This window comes from Calidris pugnax, unplaced genomic scaffold, assembly GCF_001431845.1.
Source record: "Calidris pugnax isolate Ruff unplaced genomic scaffold, ASM143184v1 scaffold516, whole genome shotgun sequence".
NCBI lineage: Eukaryota > Metazoa > Chordata > Aves > Charadriiformes > Scolopacidae > Calidris > Calidris pugnax.
Window position 1 is genome coordinate 326,801 of NW_015091408.1, and position 16,720 is coordinate 343,520.

Below are 16,720 nucleotides of genomic sequence, written 5' to 3' on the forward strand. Positions count from 1 at the left end.
TCTTGGTAATTATAGAAAGATGGCGTCGAATTCACAGAGGAAAATATATTAAGACATTTAGTTAAAAGCCCTGACTCATGAGAATATTGCAGATTTAAGCGTGTTAATCCCTATAAGATTTCAATTGTGTTTTGTCATCTTCATTTGTCAAATTATTTTTCCTATGTTGTTCCTTCCTTTGATGTATTTTTCCAGCTGTAGTGGGTAGAGTTGATATCAGAATTAACATAATTTTTTTAGAAGTGTGTATTAAAAAGAAAGTCTGAAAAAGTTAATGAAAATGTTGGTATTTTCTCTCAAGGTGGACTATTATGTTTTCTCTTTAACTTTTATTTTATCAAGTGCATAGTTATTTCATCTCCTGTCCAGTAATAAGTAATATTTTATCTCCATCAGTAATAAGATTATATAAAAATAATACATGTAATTCTTAAATACAGATAGGGTATATTTCTGTTTGTTTGTATGTGTACAGAAAAAAACCACCATAATTTCTTGAGACGCAATTCACTTTTCCCTGTTTCTTGTGACAATGTCCTATGACTGACAATATTTATTGAAAAAATTCTAGGAATTTCTTTTTTTAATAATGAAGAGTATTTCATATAAGTTTTTTTATTGTGTTTTTTTTTGCATTAGATACAAAATTTACATCTGAACATTTTTAACAAGTGAAAAAATAAACTGTACTAGTTAAAAGACAATTCAGTTCTAATTTCTTTTCGTTACTCTGAAATAGGAAAGTCTACGATATACTGCGTCAACTGATAACTTCTCTTAAATTTTTAAAACAAATTCATGCATAAACCTGAGCTACTTTTAAATAAGAAATGAATACCTTCAGATGATGAATTTGCACTTCATGACCAGTTGAGGGAAACATTGATTGCGATTTCTAGACTGTTATATCAGATGAGAACGTTTTCAGTAGAAGGAAACTAATAAAACAACACTTTAGTGTAGTGAACACAAAAAGCCTCTGTTAGTAGGTAACTTTGTTTGAAATAATTTCCCAGAATTGCCTGGTGTGCTACCGTAGACCAGAATTTTCAAAGCAGGGTTTGGTGGATGTTTTTTCGCGGCTCAACCCGGGACTCACAGGCTTCTTTTCTTCACATTTCTCTTTTGCAGCCTCCTCTGCCAACCTCTTGAATAACCTGTCGAATAAGTCTCTCGGTTCTGCTTCATTTCTATGCCGTGCTTTTAACCGGATGCAAATTCACATGAACATGAATTTCTGCTGGGAATTGGTTGCACCTGGCACTTACGGAATGAGGCAAGAAACCCTACAGCCATCCCTTCCCTCGTGGTCTACCCATCAGGGAAAACCTCAGCGCCGAAGTCCATAATTCTGCCTCCTACACACAGATCAGGGTTTGCTGGGAAGCTGAAGCTCCTGAAGACTGGGAGGAGAAACGTTTCCTCTCGGAAATCACTTCCAAAACTCAATCTTCCAGTGCTCCGGATGGCTCCAGCCTGGGAACCGTCCTGGTAGGTTCATCCTTTCGTCATCAAGCTGACAGTCACTTTTACTTCCAGCAACTCTTCTCCCGCCCTGTCACGTGCTCTCCTGTTAATTACGGGGAAGAAGAGGCTTCCTCTCAAAGCCTCTCCTTATCTGGAATCTGCATGCTTCTTGTCTTCCTTTGTAGAACAGTTTTTCCTGATGGCAAGGGCTGGGAGACGCTTGCAGGACGCGTGCCCAAAAGCCAGCCCTGCCACGGTAGCAACGGGAAGGACTAAGCTCAGGGTTCACACATAGAATATCAACCGCAAAAAGTAATCTCCGGTGGAGAAATGGAGATATTTAAACTTTGATGTGCATTGGGAAGAGGCGAGTGTGAGCTCCTGTGTCTTCTTGCACCAGGTATTTATTTCAGAGCTGTGGAAATCTTAGGGAGTCTGGCATTTGGTGCCTTTGGGATCCTCAAATGTGGCATAACTTGGGCTGGAACACAGTCCGCAAGCACTGATTTAATTTTCTTAAATCTTCACTTTTCTAAGCTAGTGTTTTGCAAATAAGCGGTGTTTTGGCATGTTTGGTGGCAGAGAGGCAGAGTTAAGACACAGCAGATGTGAGATTTCAGGACTGTCTTGGAGGAGAGAGAAAATGAAGTGTTTAATGTGTCCTCAGTCACCTCAGACTCCACAAGATGTTTAAAATCACACACCTGAAAAGCTAAGGCCTCCTTTTTTTGCCATGTGTTGGGTAAATAATTAATAAAGTCAAACATAAAAGAAAAAAAAAATTCCCATTAAAAAATATATAAAAAAAATATTCCCATAAAAATATAACAAGAAGCAGTACTGCGATGCAAGATCTTTTAATGAGAGTAAGAAGCACTGTACAGATAGAGATTGCAGTAGAAGAAAATAGGAGTATCCATAGATTCATACATTCTTTAAACAAAGAGTTACTACATTTCACAGCAGATGCTTTTTGGGACTACGGTGGTATTTGGTGAAGAGCAGGGCTGTCAGTGCAGCACGTGGCTAGACGAGGCATCTGCTCCAGGTCTGCATCTCCTGTTGCAAAGCTACACCTTGAAACACACAGTATGTCCACCAACAGAGGCTATGAAGGAAGAGTTTTCCCTAAAAGCAGGTTATCTGAAATAGCTGCAGAGATTGAAGAGCGATGCTAAGCACTCAGGATCACCCCTGAACTGCAACTGCTGTCACAGGAGCTTAGCAAAGGTAAAAATTCGTAGAGGAGCCATAAATCGCTATTTTGCCTTTTGTTTCCTATCTGGTCGTTACGTGGCTGGATTTAGCAGGGGTAGCAGGGGTAGCAGCTCCCATAGCTGTATCTACGGGTGTAGCAAGAAGAGTAGGGGTAGCAGTAACGGGAGCTGTAGGAGGGGTAGCAGTCCCGGTAACCGCACAGGCTCCCGTAGCCCCGGTAGCCGCAGGGGCTCCCGCAGTCGTAGGTCCGGTAGCTGTACACGGTCCCGTAGTTGCAGGGGGAGTAGCAGGAATCCTCACACTGGTTCTGGTAGCAGAAAGTCATCTTGGCGAGATGGAGGGAGGCAAGTCTGAAACACAACAGAAGAGAAGAAGATAAAGTCTGGCCCCAGAGACCAAGCGGCAGCTCGCTGCTTCTAGCAGACTCTTGAGTAACCACGGGGAAGAGGGAGAGGAGAGAAAGATGAACATGGGAACCTCTCGTGAAGAAAGGCTGAGGGACCTGGGGCTGTTCTGGAGCAGACCAGACTGAGAGGGGATCCCATCGATGCTGAGCAATAGCTAAAAGACGGGGGGCAAGAGGATGGGGCCAGGCTCTTCTCAGTGGTGCCCGGGGACAGGACAAGGGGCAACAGGCACAAAGTAGAACATGGCAAATTCCATGTGAACATGAAGAAAAAGTTCTCTCTTTTGAGGGTGTCAGAGCCCTGGAATAGGCTGCTCAGAGAGCGTGTGGAGTCTCCTTCTCTGGAGAGATTCCAAACCTGCCTGGACACCATCCTGTGCAACCTGCTCTTGGTGCGATCTGCTTGGGCACAGGGTGGGACAAGGTGGTGTCCAGAGGTCCCTTCCAACCCCAGTTGGTCTGTAATTCTATGATTCTGTGAACCAATCCAACATCTCCATTAAAGGCTATATCCCAGCTCCCGTCTTGCTCGACTCACTCCTTTCTGTTTTCTCTCCTTTTTTTTTTCCTTGCTAAAAATATTTTATGCTACTTTTTTTTGTTGCTGTTGCTTAAAATTGGCAGTTTGGATGCAAATAGTATTTTAGAGAGGATATTTTTATGATTAGGTTGTCTATATCATTGTCTGATGGTTCTCTAAAAACCATAAGTGAACAGACAGTAGATCAGGAATGAATTCTGCCAGTTTTTGCTATTGATACAAGACACCACAGAAGAAATCCCCTCCCTGTGCAAGTCAGCAGCGCTCTGCTGAAAAAGCCAGCTTGTTTGTTTGGACCTGTGTCCTTGTCTTAATTACCAGTTGAATATATACTTGCTTTTTGTTCAAAATAATTGAAAAATTGCAATGCATTGTCAGCTTTAAAATAAAGAATCCTGAAATGCTTCAATATATCATAAAATAAGGTAACTTCTCATAGTGCATGGCTAGACGAGACAATCTCCTAAGCTTATATGAGCAACTTAATATCCCATTTTTAACAAAACAAAGAATTGTACTGGCGTGGCTGTAAAATCACAGCCTTTGGTTTTAAAATACAACTGCCATCTGTACAGCAATATAGCAAACCCAGAGCATCTACACAGCAATAAGGACATTTTAGTAAGATATTGACTTACCAAGTTCGGTGAGAACGTAAGTCTGGAGATGCGAGTGGAGAACCTTGAGTTTCTCTCCCTTTTATATATTTATCTGACCAAACCTACTGTGCTTTAAACTCTTATTCATCACAAAACAAATTCACTTGTGCACGTCATTCCTTCAGTTGATGTAATTGTTTTTCATAGTTTGTGATAATTAGTCAGTTCTTGGCTTCCAAAAGCATGACATTGCGTTGCAGTTTTCTTTCATGTTCGGACTTCCTGGTCAATTATATTTGTAGAATTAGTGTGGTGAAATCTGAGTTATAACAGGAAAGGGAAGGAAGGATAATGAGAACAGGATTGATACATGTTCACAATGCCAATTTTGGAACAATGGACAAATATCAGCATACGACGCTTGCAATGGTTTGAGGAAGAAAGAATTTCAAAATTTTTACGGAAATGATAATCTCTAGAAAGCATTTCTTGTTTCTTTTTATTTCAAAATTGCATTTTTAGGTCAGAACATTGGCATTATTTCTATTTATAATTTTGTTCGTATTTTATCCAGATCAAAAGCAGAAGTGGAAGAAGAGTGTTTGGATTAGAGGACGAGATGGGTCTGTACATTGCTGCACTCAGATATACATGGATGAGTGAATTGTATACTGTAACCTGACACAGGAAAGTCATTCTTTAGAAAATCCGATTTATTTTCTTGCTGTGCTCTATCTTTTACCAAAATTCAACAGCCATCTCCTAAGTCTACACAGAAGTACAATGGGGTCCTTTTTCATGTAAGAACAGTGGAAATATTTTTGAATAAGGTAAAGAGTCAGTGACAAGGCTTTATGAGAACCATAAAGCAGGGAGCAATCAATAAATCTAAAGGCTTTCAAGTAGAAATAACGATATTTGAAATTTCCAGGCTTTGCACCATAGGTGAAATAAACTTCCAAACTCAAGTCTTCTGGAGAACCAGCCCAAGCGACGCAAATTTAATTGCACCAAAATAAAACTGCTTAGTGATTGCTTACACTCAGATCAGAAAATTGTTCACTCAGGGGTTCATTACAAGGAACAAGATAAAACAACGCGGAACATATCTCCGTAATAACTGTAGTTTTCCTGACAAGTCCCTCAAATGCTAAATATGGCTCAACATGACATGTTCTTAATGTTGTTGAGGTGTTTACCTTAATGTTGTTAATGACAGTGAATAATGCAGAGCCCTGTGAATGTGACCTGGTAAGAAGCAACATCCCGGTCTTCCCTGGTGACCTTCAGCTCAAAACACTGCTGTTTACTCGCAGCTAAAGGCAGGATAATAACAGGCATGTCAGATGTTCTGGCCCTTTCTCTAAATTTTGAATATCAAAGCCTTCATTAATACTTATTAAAGATTTAAACGTACAAAGAGATTTATTATTTAAATATTAATACTATGTTAGTGGAAACCACCCCGGTGTTATGTAACACAGTTTCTAAAAACGTGTATCGGGTTATCCTGTTTTATACTTTATTAAGGTTGTAAATTATAGCTTCAGAATTGGGTCCCTGGAAGTTTTTTCTCTGCAAATACGTCATATACATACCATTTCAATGCTTCTAGGACAATTTTCTCACTGAATCAATAAACACAGCAATATCCTATTGCGTGACGGCATCAAATCAAAGACAAGGTCTTTCCCCCTTTGCTGGTCATAGGAAATGTTGGAAGGGATTGGTAAGACCGTGGTGTTTCCTGTGTCATTAAAGTTATGAAATACGTGAAAAGGAGAGGCTACAAGTATTTTCCACAAGTATTTCAGAAAAAAACCATACAACAAAGTACATGGATGGTGGGGCTTGTCTTCCAAAAGTGGCATATTTGGTAATTTGGACGTCTTTGCAAATTCTGTCGATTTGTTGCTCTATGGAAGGAGTGAATTCAGCAGAATGATACCAAAGCTTAATTGCCCTCAATAGTCTGGAGATCAAAGGAACCCGGAGGGTGTTTCCTGCATGTCACAGTGCTGGACCAATAATCAGAAACCCCGTGGAGAACCAGTATCTCAATGAGAAGGAATCATGGAGGAAGTAAAATGTGGTTGGTAATTGGAGCCAACCCAGGGCTCAGACATGTCTTTCACGCGCTGGGCGGGACTGGGCGCTCTATAAAAACCCTCGCTGCTGAGAATCAGGCATTCGCTTCTCCTGCCTTGTCCTCCTCACAGAAGTGGGTAAGTCGGAATACATTTAGAAAACCTAGTGAATGATGAAGATATATATTCGATACGGTTTCCCCCCTCTCTTTTACCCTCCCTCTTAGTTTCTCATCTAGATTAAAGCATTGGGAATTAAGGTTGTGATTTGATGAGAATTATTTATGTGTAAGGTATTCTTTCCTCCTTGGATTTTCATTAATATTTAAGTGTTTAAAACTGTGTCAGTCCTGCACGTTTCCCTCTTCTCCCTTAAAGTCTTTATCTTGGTACGGCTATGAAGGATTTTTCACTTTATTTCCTGACGTCTCCCTTTTGACACAGGGGTCATGGTTCACAATCCCGTCCTCCCATCATGATCCACGGGTGCAGCTGGTGGGGCTGGTGTGGGAGAGATCAGAAAGGCTGGTCGGGATGGAGGATTAGGGGGAAGACCTGGCTTTAAAAACCAGGACAGAACAATAGATGAGCCCAGAGGGTGTCCAGCAGTGTGCCTGGGTTTGCTGCCTCTCCTTCCCTCCCTGCACATTGGCACCATTTGAGATTTACTTGCTGTTGGGGGGCATTGTTTTACAGGTTTTGTCTTCCCTGCTCTGTTTTAGGCTTACCTCCCTCCATCTCGCCAAGATGACTTTCTGCTACCAGAACCAGTGTGAGGATTCCTGCTACTCCCCCTGCAGTCCCTGCAGCTACGGGACCGTGTACAGCTACAGGACCTACGACTGCGGGAGCCCCTGCGGCTACCGGGGCTACGGGAGCCTGTGCGGTTACCGGGACTGCTACCCCTCCTACAGCTCCCGCTACTGCTACCCCTACTCTTCTTGCTACACCCGTAGATACAGCTATGGGAGCTGCTACCCCTGCTACCCCTGCTAAATCCAGATGGATTTAATGGGAAACGAGGACTGAGAATGAATTAATTACGGAATTCACGGCTGCCGTCAGGGGGAGAGTTTGCAGGTGCCCTGAGTCCAGGACTGCGGCTGAAAGCCGTAGTATTTTGGGGAGCTCAGTATTTCTGTAAAACTCCTTCCACATTCTTCCAAAATGTTTTGTCTTCCTTCTTTTCCTACTGATTTCTTAACCCTACTAGTCTTCCTATGGATATGTTTCTGACTTAACTGATTTTGAAGCTATACCAAAGAAAGAACAAATCATCTGATCGAATTTGTATCATTGGACTTAAACAAGTGGAAAAGTTTGAAAATGGAAATTGATAGCCAAATGCTACAGCTGTAGCAGCAAAAATGACCCTGGGAGATTTTCTGCAGATGTAGTTTAATCTTTGTAGGCTTTCTTTCTGCTTCTGCTTTCTGTGTTATTTTAGATCCTTATTGTGAGCTTTATTCTTATTAAAAATGTTATAGCATCATCACATGTCTCTGTTTTTTGTTTTCTGATGTGGATGTACACTGATTTTTGTCCCCTGCTTGGTGTATTTTATGGGGACATACTGCACCCTGTAGCTGTTATGAATTTCAGCTGAACCTGAGCCCAGCATTTGCAAATGAATAATTTAATAGTATCTCAGAAAATGAATTCACCCATTCCGGAATTTCCTAGGAAGGATGTGGATATATTCCTTCAAATTTGCCCCAGCATCCCAGTACATGTGCAGACGTTGGACGTAACAGCACCACATCGTAGTGATTTGTAGATGCACAGACTGCCTGTAGGCAAACCCAATTTCACTGGGGAATAAGCCAAGAAGTTGGGAAAAAAATCTCTTTTTTTCTCAAGAGCTTTTGTGCTGGCAGTGTCTGGGAGGATACTTTCTGGATTCTGATCTGTTACAGAGCAGAAAATTGCACACTTTCCATTCACTTTATTAAGTGCTGGTGAGGAGAAGTGGTTGCAAGTGTTATTGCGAGGCTCCATTTGAATGACAAAGAAACACCATGAATTTCCCAGCCTGCACAATCACACCATGGTTATTAGGGCAAGATCCTTTGACGCAAGTCTGAAGGGAGTCTATTATTCATGACTGAAGTACCTAACAGGCAGCAGCAGAAACCTCTTAATAGCGCGCTGCTGTAACACAGTCCAGGCATAAAACAGCCAGAGAAGTGCTTTGAAATCTCTACTAAACCCTAGAACCCTTATTGTGAGTGTAATTGCTGTCCTTTGAAGAACACACACAGAGGTGCCTTGAGAGCAGTCTCACAAGAGCAACAGAGCTCCATTCTCATGCGACAGTACAAAATAAAAGTGCCAAAACTCCTCGAAAAACTCTGGGAGTAACGCTGAGGGTTACACTTCCAGCAGCTTCAGGGATGGAGTTTTCTCCTGGATTCCGAGGAGCTTTATTCCCAGGGAAGCACTCACCAACTCTGGCACCTGATGTGGTCCCCACAGCAGCACAGTGCAAGTTGTTGTTCAACCTGTATCTTGACATTAAGGTCTATAAATTCTGCTGAGACTGGGCATAATTTCATTTTTTTTTTCATTAGTTAAATCTATTAAGACAAATCTGGAAAGTTATAAATTACTAGGTAAAAGCTGGAAAGGATTAAGTGTCTCAGAGTGCACAAGTAAGAGACAATGTCAGCTTAAAATAATTACTAATATCTCAGAAGTTCTACAGACTGTTTGCGGATTTAGCTGCTTTAACAGGAGACCGAGTTATAAGAAAGAGTTAGAAATACACGGAGTGCCACACACATATAGGTTGCTTCCACTCCAGGAAATCTTAAGATAAGACTAGAAGGAATTCCACGTTTCTGGGGTGAGAAGGCGAAATAACTAATTGTAGGGTCTGTCACGGCTGTTTGTACGGAGCCACATTTGAATGGAAAATATGAAGGCTATAAAATCCCATTCTGAGTAAAGCATATATTGAAATGTCTCAACACGTACTTTTGAAGTGACTATTATTCAATAATGAAGCACCTAACACGGGCACTAAGCTTTTAATGGGGTAATAACACACTATAAACATGCACAATAGTTACGAGTGTCTGAGAAGTGCTTTGAACTATCTAGGGTGGAAAAATATGAAGACATTGTATATTTCTGCTTTGAGAAAAGGACCGCAAAGTAACAAATAAACTCACTGATACTTTTTCCTTCAAAGGAGGATACTTTTCCTTCAAAAGCTGACCCTTACGCCTGGGTTGATAACTCCTTTGTATCTGTTGTTTGCTACAACACAAGGGTGTCCATCACAAGCTGGTGAACCTCCCACCAACCCTGTTCACTAACACAAGTGCCACCTGATATCTAACCGTGTGGCTTGAGCTTCATTATCAACATATCCCTGGCCACAATGGAAAATCAGAAAAGTGAACGCATAAACGCCAACCAAAAGCCAAGTTATTGATGCAATGTGAAGTCTTTAATGTAGATGGAAAATTCAACAGACAGTGACAACAGTAAGATAAAACAAAAAAGGAACAATTAATTGGAAACATAAAAATAATAAGGCTGAAGCAAGGCAAAACCCAGGGGCCCACCCCAGAGATTACCACTTTTTTGTAAGTTGGGGGTCTTGAGCTGAGGAGAGCAGAGGACACTCATCTGAGGATGAGAACAGCTCCAGTGTATGGCAGATGGACGAGAGCTTTTAGAGGCAGAGCTGGAAACCCTAAAGCCTCCAGCTGGAGACCAGTAAAGTTACTCTGTGCAAATAAACAAGGACCATAAAGTTCAGGTAGCCACTTTGTCACAGCCTAAAGAAGACTTGAAAGCTTTGTTCAGTGTCTGGTGGTAGAAGACAAGAGATGATACCTGTGGAGACCGAGAGCAGAGGCAGCGCTGAATTCGGTGGATCTTTGGGATTTAGCAGGGCCCACAGTTGCCACTGAGGTACCTGTGGCCTCGGCTCAGGCCACCGAATCCACAGCTCCCAAAGCCTCCATAGCCCCCAGAAAGACCATAGCCTCCAAAGCCTCCATAGCCCCCTTGGCCTCCAAAGCCTCCATAGCCTCCATAGCCCCCAAGGCCTCCGGACAGCCCAGAGCCACCAAAGCCTCCAAAACCACCACGGCCTCCAAAAGAGCCACCGTAGCCCCCGGCAACGGCAGGGGCTCCCAGCGAGCCAACAACGCTGGACTGTGGGAAGGAGCTGAGGATGGGTCCAGGGTGGGTGACCACCGTGGCCGGGGGCTGGATCACCACCACGGAGTCGGGGCACTGGCGCACACAGGGCTCATTGCAAGAATCAGCCACGGGGGCCGGGACGGCCACCCCACAGGAAGGGATGCACAGGCTGGCACAGGACATCTTTTGGTTCAGGAGGTGAAGCTGCAAGAGAAGGCAGAGCAACAACTCAGTGCAAGGCTTGATGACAAACCCCTCCTGGCTCTCATCACACCCCAACTCTGCACTATGAAAGAGTGGTGGAACAGGTAGCAAAGGCACTCCAGAGCTGAAATGCTGCTGTAAACCCCCTGCTCTCCCTCATGCTCCTTCAGCCTGACTTGCCCATGGGAGAGAGGGAAAACACCCTCCTCCAAAGCAGATGGAAAATCACCCAGCTCCCAAAGGACCCGACCATATGGACATACTCAGGATATCATAACTTTAAAGGCAAGTTTAAATTTCCTTCTTTACATAGTTCTGAAACAGCCCCATCACATCCCAACTCTGCACTATGAAAGAGTGGTGGAACAGGTAGCAAAGATGCCTTGAGAAAGCCACCACTGAGGAAGGAAAGATGGAGGTCCGACTCGGACTTACCACGATGATCAGGAGAGTCAAGCGGAGGAAGCTGGATAGAGGGCTGTGGAGCCCTCAGCTCTTTTATACTTGTCCCAGACTGCCTGGGGCAGTGGCCTGGGGGTGGGGACAGAAACCCCAGGTAATCATGGGATCAAGCAGACAAGCTTCATGACACTGACTGTGATGAGAGACATTCAAATCTCTTCCATTGAGGACATTGCCCTGCTGCTGTGCTCTGGAGAAGGAAGAGTTGATGGGAGGGATAAACTCACACAGCGCTACATGAAAGCCAAGGTGCTGCAGCAGCTGAACTCATGGCACCAATAAACACTGATCTGTCCCTAATCCCTCACTTTGCTTACTTAGAAGAATCCTGAGCATCTTGCAGATGATTGCTGTGCCCAACCACGCCAGACCCAGCAGAAACCCAGCCACGTGCCTAGAGTGCCTGCGGGGAGCGTGACCACGTGCAGCCTTGTGGTTTGTGGGCGCTCGACCACCATCTCCCAGCAAAGCCCTGAGTGTCCAGCTGAGTAATCCAGTCCCTCCAGAAATGGGCTCCTGGAGGGCCAGGCTCACAGGCATGAGGATGTAGGATCTGGCAGTTACCTGGTCCCATTGCTCTCCTTCTGCTCCTCCATAGATGTCCCCATTGTCAGAGGTCTCCCTTGCTCTATCCCAATGCCATGTCCGTTGCACCTCTACCATTGCCCTGTGCACTTGGGCTTTCGTTGTGCAGGGGACCTATCTCCTCTAGTCTTTGTACAGCATCAAGTGAAACCAGGGCCCCAATAATCCCAATCTTGTCAGAATCTTATATGTGGGCAATTAAGAGAGATGTCTATGGACCCCAAGACCATGAGATGCGCAGCTTTTACTGGCAATCGGAGATGGTGGATGTTTGGGAGTCAGTCAGAGGATGTGCAACAGCATCTCCCTTTGAACTACCTCCCAGAGCCTCAGTTTACCAGCTTGTAAAAGGGCGGTAATGACAGGTGTGAGGGTTGTGCCCAGGATTGCAAAGTGCTTCTGCAAGATGCTCAGGACTCTCCTACAAGGGTGGGGGGATTAGGGACAGATCGGTGTTTATTGGTGATGCCAGGTCAGCTACAAGAACAATTTCTTGTAATGATGTGTCCCTGAGAAGGCAAAAAATTGTCTTGCATCACAACCTGTATCATGACACTAGTTTGCTGGATTTCATGAGGACATGGGGCTTCCACCACCACACCTTTGCCAATGCCCCAGGCAGTCTGGGACAAGTATAAAAGAGCTGAGGGTTTCACAGCCCTCTATCCACCTTCCTCCACTTGACTCTCCTGATCAACTGGGTAAGTCCAGCTCCTGCAAGCCCCTTGGGAATCTCTCCCTGCCTCCCCAATACAGCCCCTTCCCCGGGCCTTTTCCTAATCCCTGGTGTCTTTTCCAGGACTCCTTGCCTGCCTGAAAGATGTCCTGTGCCAGCCTGTGCATCCCTTCCTGTGGGGTGGCCGTCCCGGCCCCCGTGGCTGACTCTTGCAATGAGCCCTGTGTGCGCCAGTGCCCCGACTCCACGGTGGTGATCCAGCCCCCGGCCACGGTGGTCACCCACCCTGGACCCATCCTCAGCTCCTTCCCACAGTCCAGCGTTGTTGGCTCGCTGGGAGCCCCTGCCGTTGCCGGGGGCTACGGTGGCTCTTTTGGAGGCCGTGGTGGTTTTGGAGGCTTTGGTGGCTCTGGGCTGTCCGGAGGCCTTGGGGGCTATGGAGGCTATGGAGGCTTTGGAGGCCAAGGGGGCTATGGAGGCTTTGGAGGCTATGGTCTTTCTGGGGGCTATGGAGGCTTTGGGAGCTGCGGATTCGGTGGCCTGCGCCGAGGCCACAGGTACCTCAGTAGCAACTATGGGCCCTGCTAAACACCACACCGTGTCAAGCCACAGATGAAGGAGAGCTCTGGAAAATACCCTGGCACATCCCCACATGGCACTCAGCAGAAGGACATGCCTTTGACACCGTTGGGAGGCAGATCCCTGATGCCTGATGCCTAATCCGGCCCCATCTGTGCCTTCCTCCTGCCCTGCTGATCGTCCCTTCAAAGCTCCCTGACCCCTGACGACAGAGGCCCTCACAGAGTGCCTGCTCCTGCTTCACATTGGATTCTCGCAGGGCCCAGCTCTTCATCCAACTCCCTCCTCCCCTTGAACTGCAATAAAAGCTGTTTTGCATTGCAATGTTGACCTCTGATTTCTCCTTCATGCTTCCTCCATACTCAACACCCCGAGTGACATCCTTAGCTCCGTAGGCCGTCCTTGTCAGATGCCACCCAGGGCACCTTTGGGAGGCATCTTGTTTCCTCCTGCCTGCCCTTGGCAGCATGTTCTTACACCAGCCTGCCTCCTTCAGTGGGGCCATGTTCATCTTCTCTAAGAGCTTCTCCCCCTTTGCCCTCCCCATCTTCTCCCCGCTTTGGCATCCTGTGCTCTGACGTCCAAGAAGAGCTGTTGGGCCCCGCAGGGAGTTTTCTGCCTACTCTGGCCATTCCCCAGGGGCTGCCTGAATTCCGAGGGCTGTGGGGATTGGGACACCAAAGGAGCCACCCCAGGGGCAAAGGCCCAGCTCAGGGCCATGTGGGAGGCTACAGGTCGATAGGTCAGAGGGTGAGCAACACCCAGCACTTCCCCAATTGCCTTGCACACATTCCTGCATCCCTCTTCGTCCTCGTGCTGTTTGTCCTCCCTCTCCCACTGCTCCTTGGAGCACTTTTGGCCCTGTCTTCCCCCACTACTTCAACAGAAGATCTTCCCAGGATTCCCTGTGTCACGCACAGTGGGTGCCTGGAGACTCAGCTCTGCTCGGGCACGACAGGAGAGCTTCCCACAGCCCAGGGGCTCTGGACCAGACTTTATGGACCTTTACTGTCCTTCCTCACACATCAGCCTGCAAAGTAGCCCGCACTGTCACACGCCCCCAAAGAACCAACCCACAGCAGGCGGGATGGGGTCACCCCAACTCTCTTCTTGTAGAGAGCCCTCAGCAGAGACACAAGGGACAGCACGTGAGGCAGGACCTGGTGGGTGGCTGAGAGTCAGCACAAGGAAACCTGGCATGCATGGGGATGGGCAGAGATGGAAATACCCAGAAGGAGAAGAGAAGATGTACAGGCTTCATGGGGTGCACAAAAACAGAATGCCTTGCTCTTGCCATTTTGCTGCCTTTTTCTGCACCCTCTGTGTTCACAATTGCAGATGAGACACCTTTCTTGAGCTCCCCAGCAGTGACCAATGTGCGGCCACACTGCCCTTCTGATGCCTCTTGCCACTATTGTCTCTCCCAAGACCTCCTTGCAGTGCTGGGATCACAGGTTCAGAGGCTACCTGGGGAGGGACCTCAAGAGGGACCTCAGGAGGGCAGATAGTCCAACCTCCTCCTCAAAGAGCTTTTTCATGTGGCTGGATACCAATGGCCATTCCACGGCACGATAAGGAACCGTGGAAAGACTTGGCTGTGTCTACCTCAGCACCTTCCCGGTGGCCACCAATCTAGCTAGGCACTGGGACATGGCCAGGTGTCCTGTACATGCAGTGTGTGTCCCTCCATTTCCCAGGACCTCCAGAGGTTACCTCTAACAAGCCAAGAAAAGGAGATGGTGCCAGGCACAATGGCTTAGCAGAGGATTTGGAAGAGGTGCTGCAAGACACCTGTGGCCCTTTCACATATTTGAAGTGGACTTTGGGGCTGTGTTGTGTTTGTGGATGATGGGAGAGCAGAGGAAGCTCAGGGGGATGTGCTTTACAAGACCCCGCTGGGACCATCATCATCACTTGTTACACCCTGAGCAAACTGCCCAAAGGCTCCAAGGGCACCACCGTGGGAGAGTCAAGCAGCCCAGACTGCTTGAGGTTTGGGGGAAGTGGCAAAGAAGAAGGAAGGATCAAGAAATACCATGAGTCAACATTGCGATGCAAGACAGCTTTTATTTCACTTCCAGGGGAGAAGAGATTTGGAAGAAGATCAGAGTCCTGGCCAGGACCTTGCCCTGTCTTGTGACACCGGGCAAAGCTCTCCTGAGCATCAGCCGCGCTGCAGGAGTAGGCACCAAGTGTGGGTCTCTGCCATCAGAAGTCAACGGGTCTTGAAGCGATGCTCAAGTGGGGCAAGCAGGCATGAGGCATGAGAGTTGAGGAGCCCAGCAACGCCACAGTGACAGTTTTCCTTCGGGTGCTGTGTAGGGATGTGTCTGGGCTTATTCCGGAGATGTCGTTCGTCTGTGGCTTGACACGGTGTGGTGTTTAGCAGGGCCCACAGTTGCCACTGAGGTACCTGTGGCCTCGGCGCAGGCCACCGAATCCGCAGCTCCCAAAGCCTCCATAGCCCCCAGAAAGACCATAGCCTCCAAAGCCTCCATAGCCCCCTTGGCCTCCAAAGCCTCCATAGCCTCCATAGCCCCCAAGGCCTCCGGACAGCCCAGAGCCACCAAAGCCTCCAAAACCACCACGGCCTCCAAAAGAGCCACCGTAGCCCCCGGCAACGGCAGGGGCTCCCAGCGAGCCAACAACGCTGGACTGTGGGAAGGAGCTGAGGATGGGTCCAGGGTGGGTGACCACCGTGGCCGGGGGCTGGATCACCACCACGGAGTCGGGGCACTGGCGCACACAGGGCTCATTGCAAGAATCAGCCACGGGGGCCGGGACGGCCACCCCACAGGAAGGGATGCACAGGCTGGCACAGGACATCTTTCAGGCAGGCAAGGAGTCCTGGAAAAGACACCAGGGATTAGGAAAAGGCCCGGGGAAGGGGCTGTATTGGGGAGGCAGGGAGAGATTCCCAAGAGGCTTGCAGGAGCTGGACTTACCCAGTTGATCAGGAGAGTCAAGTGGAGGAAGGTGGATAGAGGGCTGTGAAACCCTCAGCTCTTTTATACTTGTCCCAGACTGCCCGGGGCATCAGCAAAGGTGTGGTGGTGGAAGCCCCATGTCCTCATGAAATCCAGCAAACTAGTGTCATGATACAGGTTGTGATGCAAGACAATTATTTGCCTTCTCAGGGACACATCATTACAAGAAATTGTTCTTGTAGCTGACCTGGCATCACCAATAAACACCGATCTGTCCCTAATCCCCCCACCCTTGTAGGAGAGTCCTGAGCATCTTGCAGAAGCACTTTGCAATCCTGGGCACAACCCTCACACCCGTCATTACCGCCCTTTTACAAGCTGGTAAACTGAGGCTCTGGGAGGTAGTTCAAAGGGAGATGCTGTTGCACATCCTCTGACTGACTCCCAAACATCCACCACCTCCGATTGCCAGTAAAAGCTGCGCATCTCATGGTCTTGGGGTCCATAGACATCTCTCTTAATTGCCCACATATAAGATTCTGACAAGATTGGGATTATTGGGGCCCTGGTTTCACTTGATGCTGTACAAAGACTAGAGGAGATAGGTCCCCTGCACAACGAAAGCCCAAGTGCACAGGGCAATGGTAGAGGTGCAACGGACATGGCATTGGGATAGAGCAAGGGAGACCTCTGACAATGGGGACATCTATGGAGGAGCAGAAGGAGAGCAATGGGAACAGGTAACTGCCAGATCCTACATCCTCATGCCTGTGAGCCTGGCCCTCCAGGAGCCCATTTCTGGAGGGACTGG

At 47.0% G+C, this 16,720-nt stretch overlaps 5 protein-coding genes across 5 annotated transcripts; 2 read left to right on the forward strand and 3 right to left on the reverse strand.

Moving 5' to 3' along the window:
* Positions 1-2,308: 2,308 nt before the first annotated feature.
* Positions 2,309-4,344, reverse strand: LOC106899570 (keratin-associated protein 20-1-like). Its single transcript, XM_014961446.1, has 2 exons — positions 4,271-4,344; positions 2,309-3,035 (listed from the first exon to the last, which is right to left on the reverse strand). The coding sequence occupies exon 2, from the start codon at positions 3,008-3,010 to the stop codon at positions 2,771-2,773; it is 240 nt and encodes a 79-aa protein (XP_014816932.1). The 5' UTR covers positions 3,011-3,035; positions 4,271-4,344; the 3' UTR covers positions 2,309-2,770.
* A 2,076-nt stretch (positions 4,345-6,420) lies between these two features.
* LOC106899567 (keratin-associated protein 20-1-like) lies at positions 6,421-7,810 on the forward strand. The gene is made up of 2 exons (XM_014961445.1): positions 6,421-6,456; positions 7,041-7,810. The coding sequence occupies exon 2, from the start codon at positions 7,066-7,068 to the stop codon at positions 7,312-7,314; it is 249 nt and encodes an 82-aa protein (XP_014816931.1). The 5' UTR covers positions 6,421-6,456; positions 7,041-7,065; the 3' UTR covers positions 7,315-7,810.
* A 2,405-nt stretch (positions 7,811-10,215) lies between these two features.
* LOC106899580 (claw keratin-like) lies at positions 10,216-10,659 on the reverse strand. The gene has a single exon (XM_014961456.1). It carries the CDS (start codon positions 10,657-10,659, stop codon positions 10,216-10,218), a length of 444 nt encoding a protein of 147 aa, XP_014816942.1.
* A 1,888-nt stretch (positions 10,660-12,547) lies between these two features.
* Positions 12,548-12,991, forward strand: LOC106899576 (claw keratin-like). The gene has a single exon (XM_014961453.1). The coding sequence runs from the start codon at positions 12,548-12,550 to the stop codon at positions 12,989-12,991; it is 444 nt and encodes a 147-aa protein (XP_014816939.1).
* Positions 12,992-15,364: 2,373 nt separating this feature from the next.
* LOC106899578 (claw keratin-like) lies at positions 15,365-15,808 on the reverse strand. Its single transcript, XM_014961455.1, has one exon. The coding sequence runs from the start codon at positions 15,806-15,808 to the stop codon at positions 15,365-15,367; it is 444 nt and encodes a 147-aa protein (XP_014816941.1).
* Between the last annotated feature and the right edge of the window lie 912 nt (positions 15,809-16,720).

Bases quoted from the DNA above. Each gene is read 5' to 3' on its own strand.
- LOC106899580 (XM_014961456.1), bottom strand. From the start codon at position 10,659: ATGTCCTGTGCCAGCCTGTGCATCCCTTCCTGTGGGGTGGCCGTCCCG.
- LOC106899567 (XM_014961445.1), top strand. From the start codon at position 7,066: ATGACTTTCTGCTACCAGAACCAGTGTGAGGATTCCTGCTACTCCCCC.
- LOC106899578 (XM_014961455.1), bottom strand. From the start codon at position 15,808: ATGTCCTGTGCCAGCCTGTGCATCCCTTCCTGTGGGGTGGCCGTCCCG.
- LOC106899570 (XM_014961446.1), bottom strand. From the start codon at position 3,010: ATGACTTTCTGCTACCAGAACCAGTGTGAGGATTCCTGCTACTCCCCC.
- LOC106899576 (XM_014961453.1), top strand. From the start codon at position 12,548: ATGTCCTGTGCCAGCCTGTGCATCCCTTCCTGTGGGGTGGCCGTCCCG.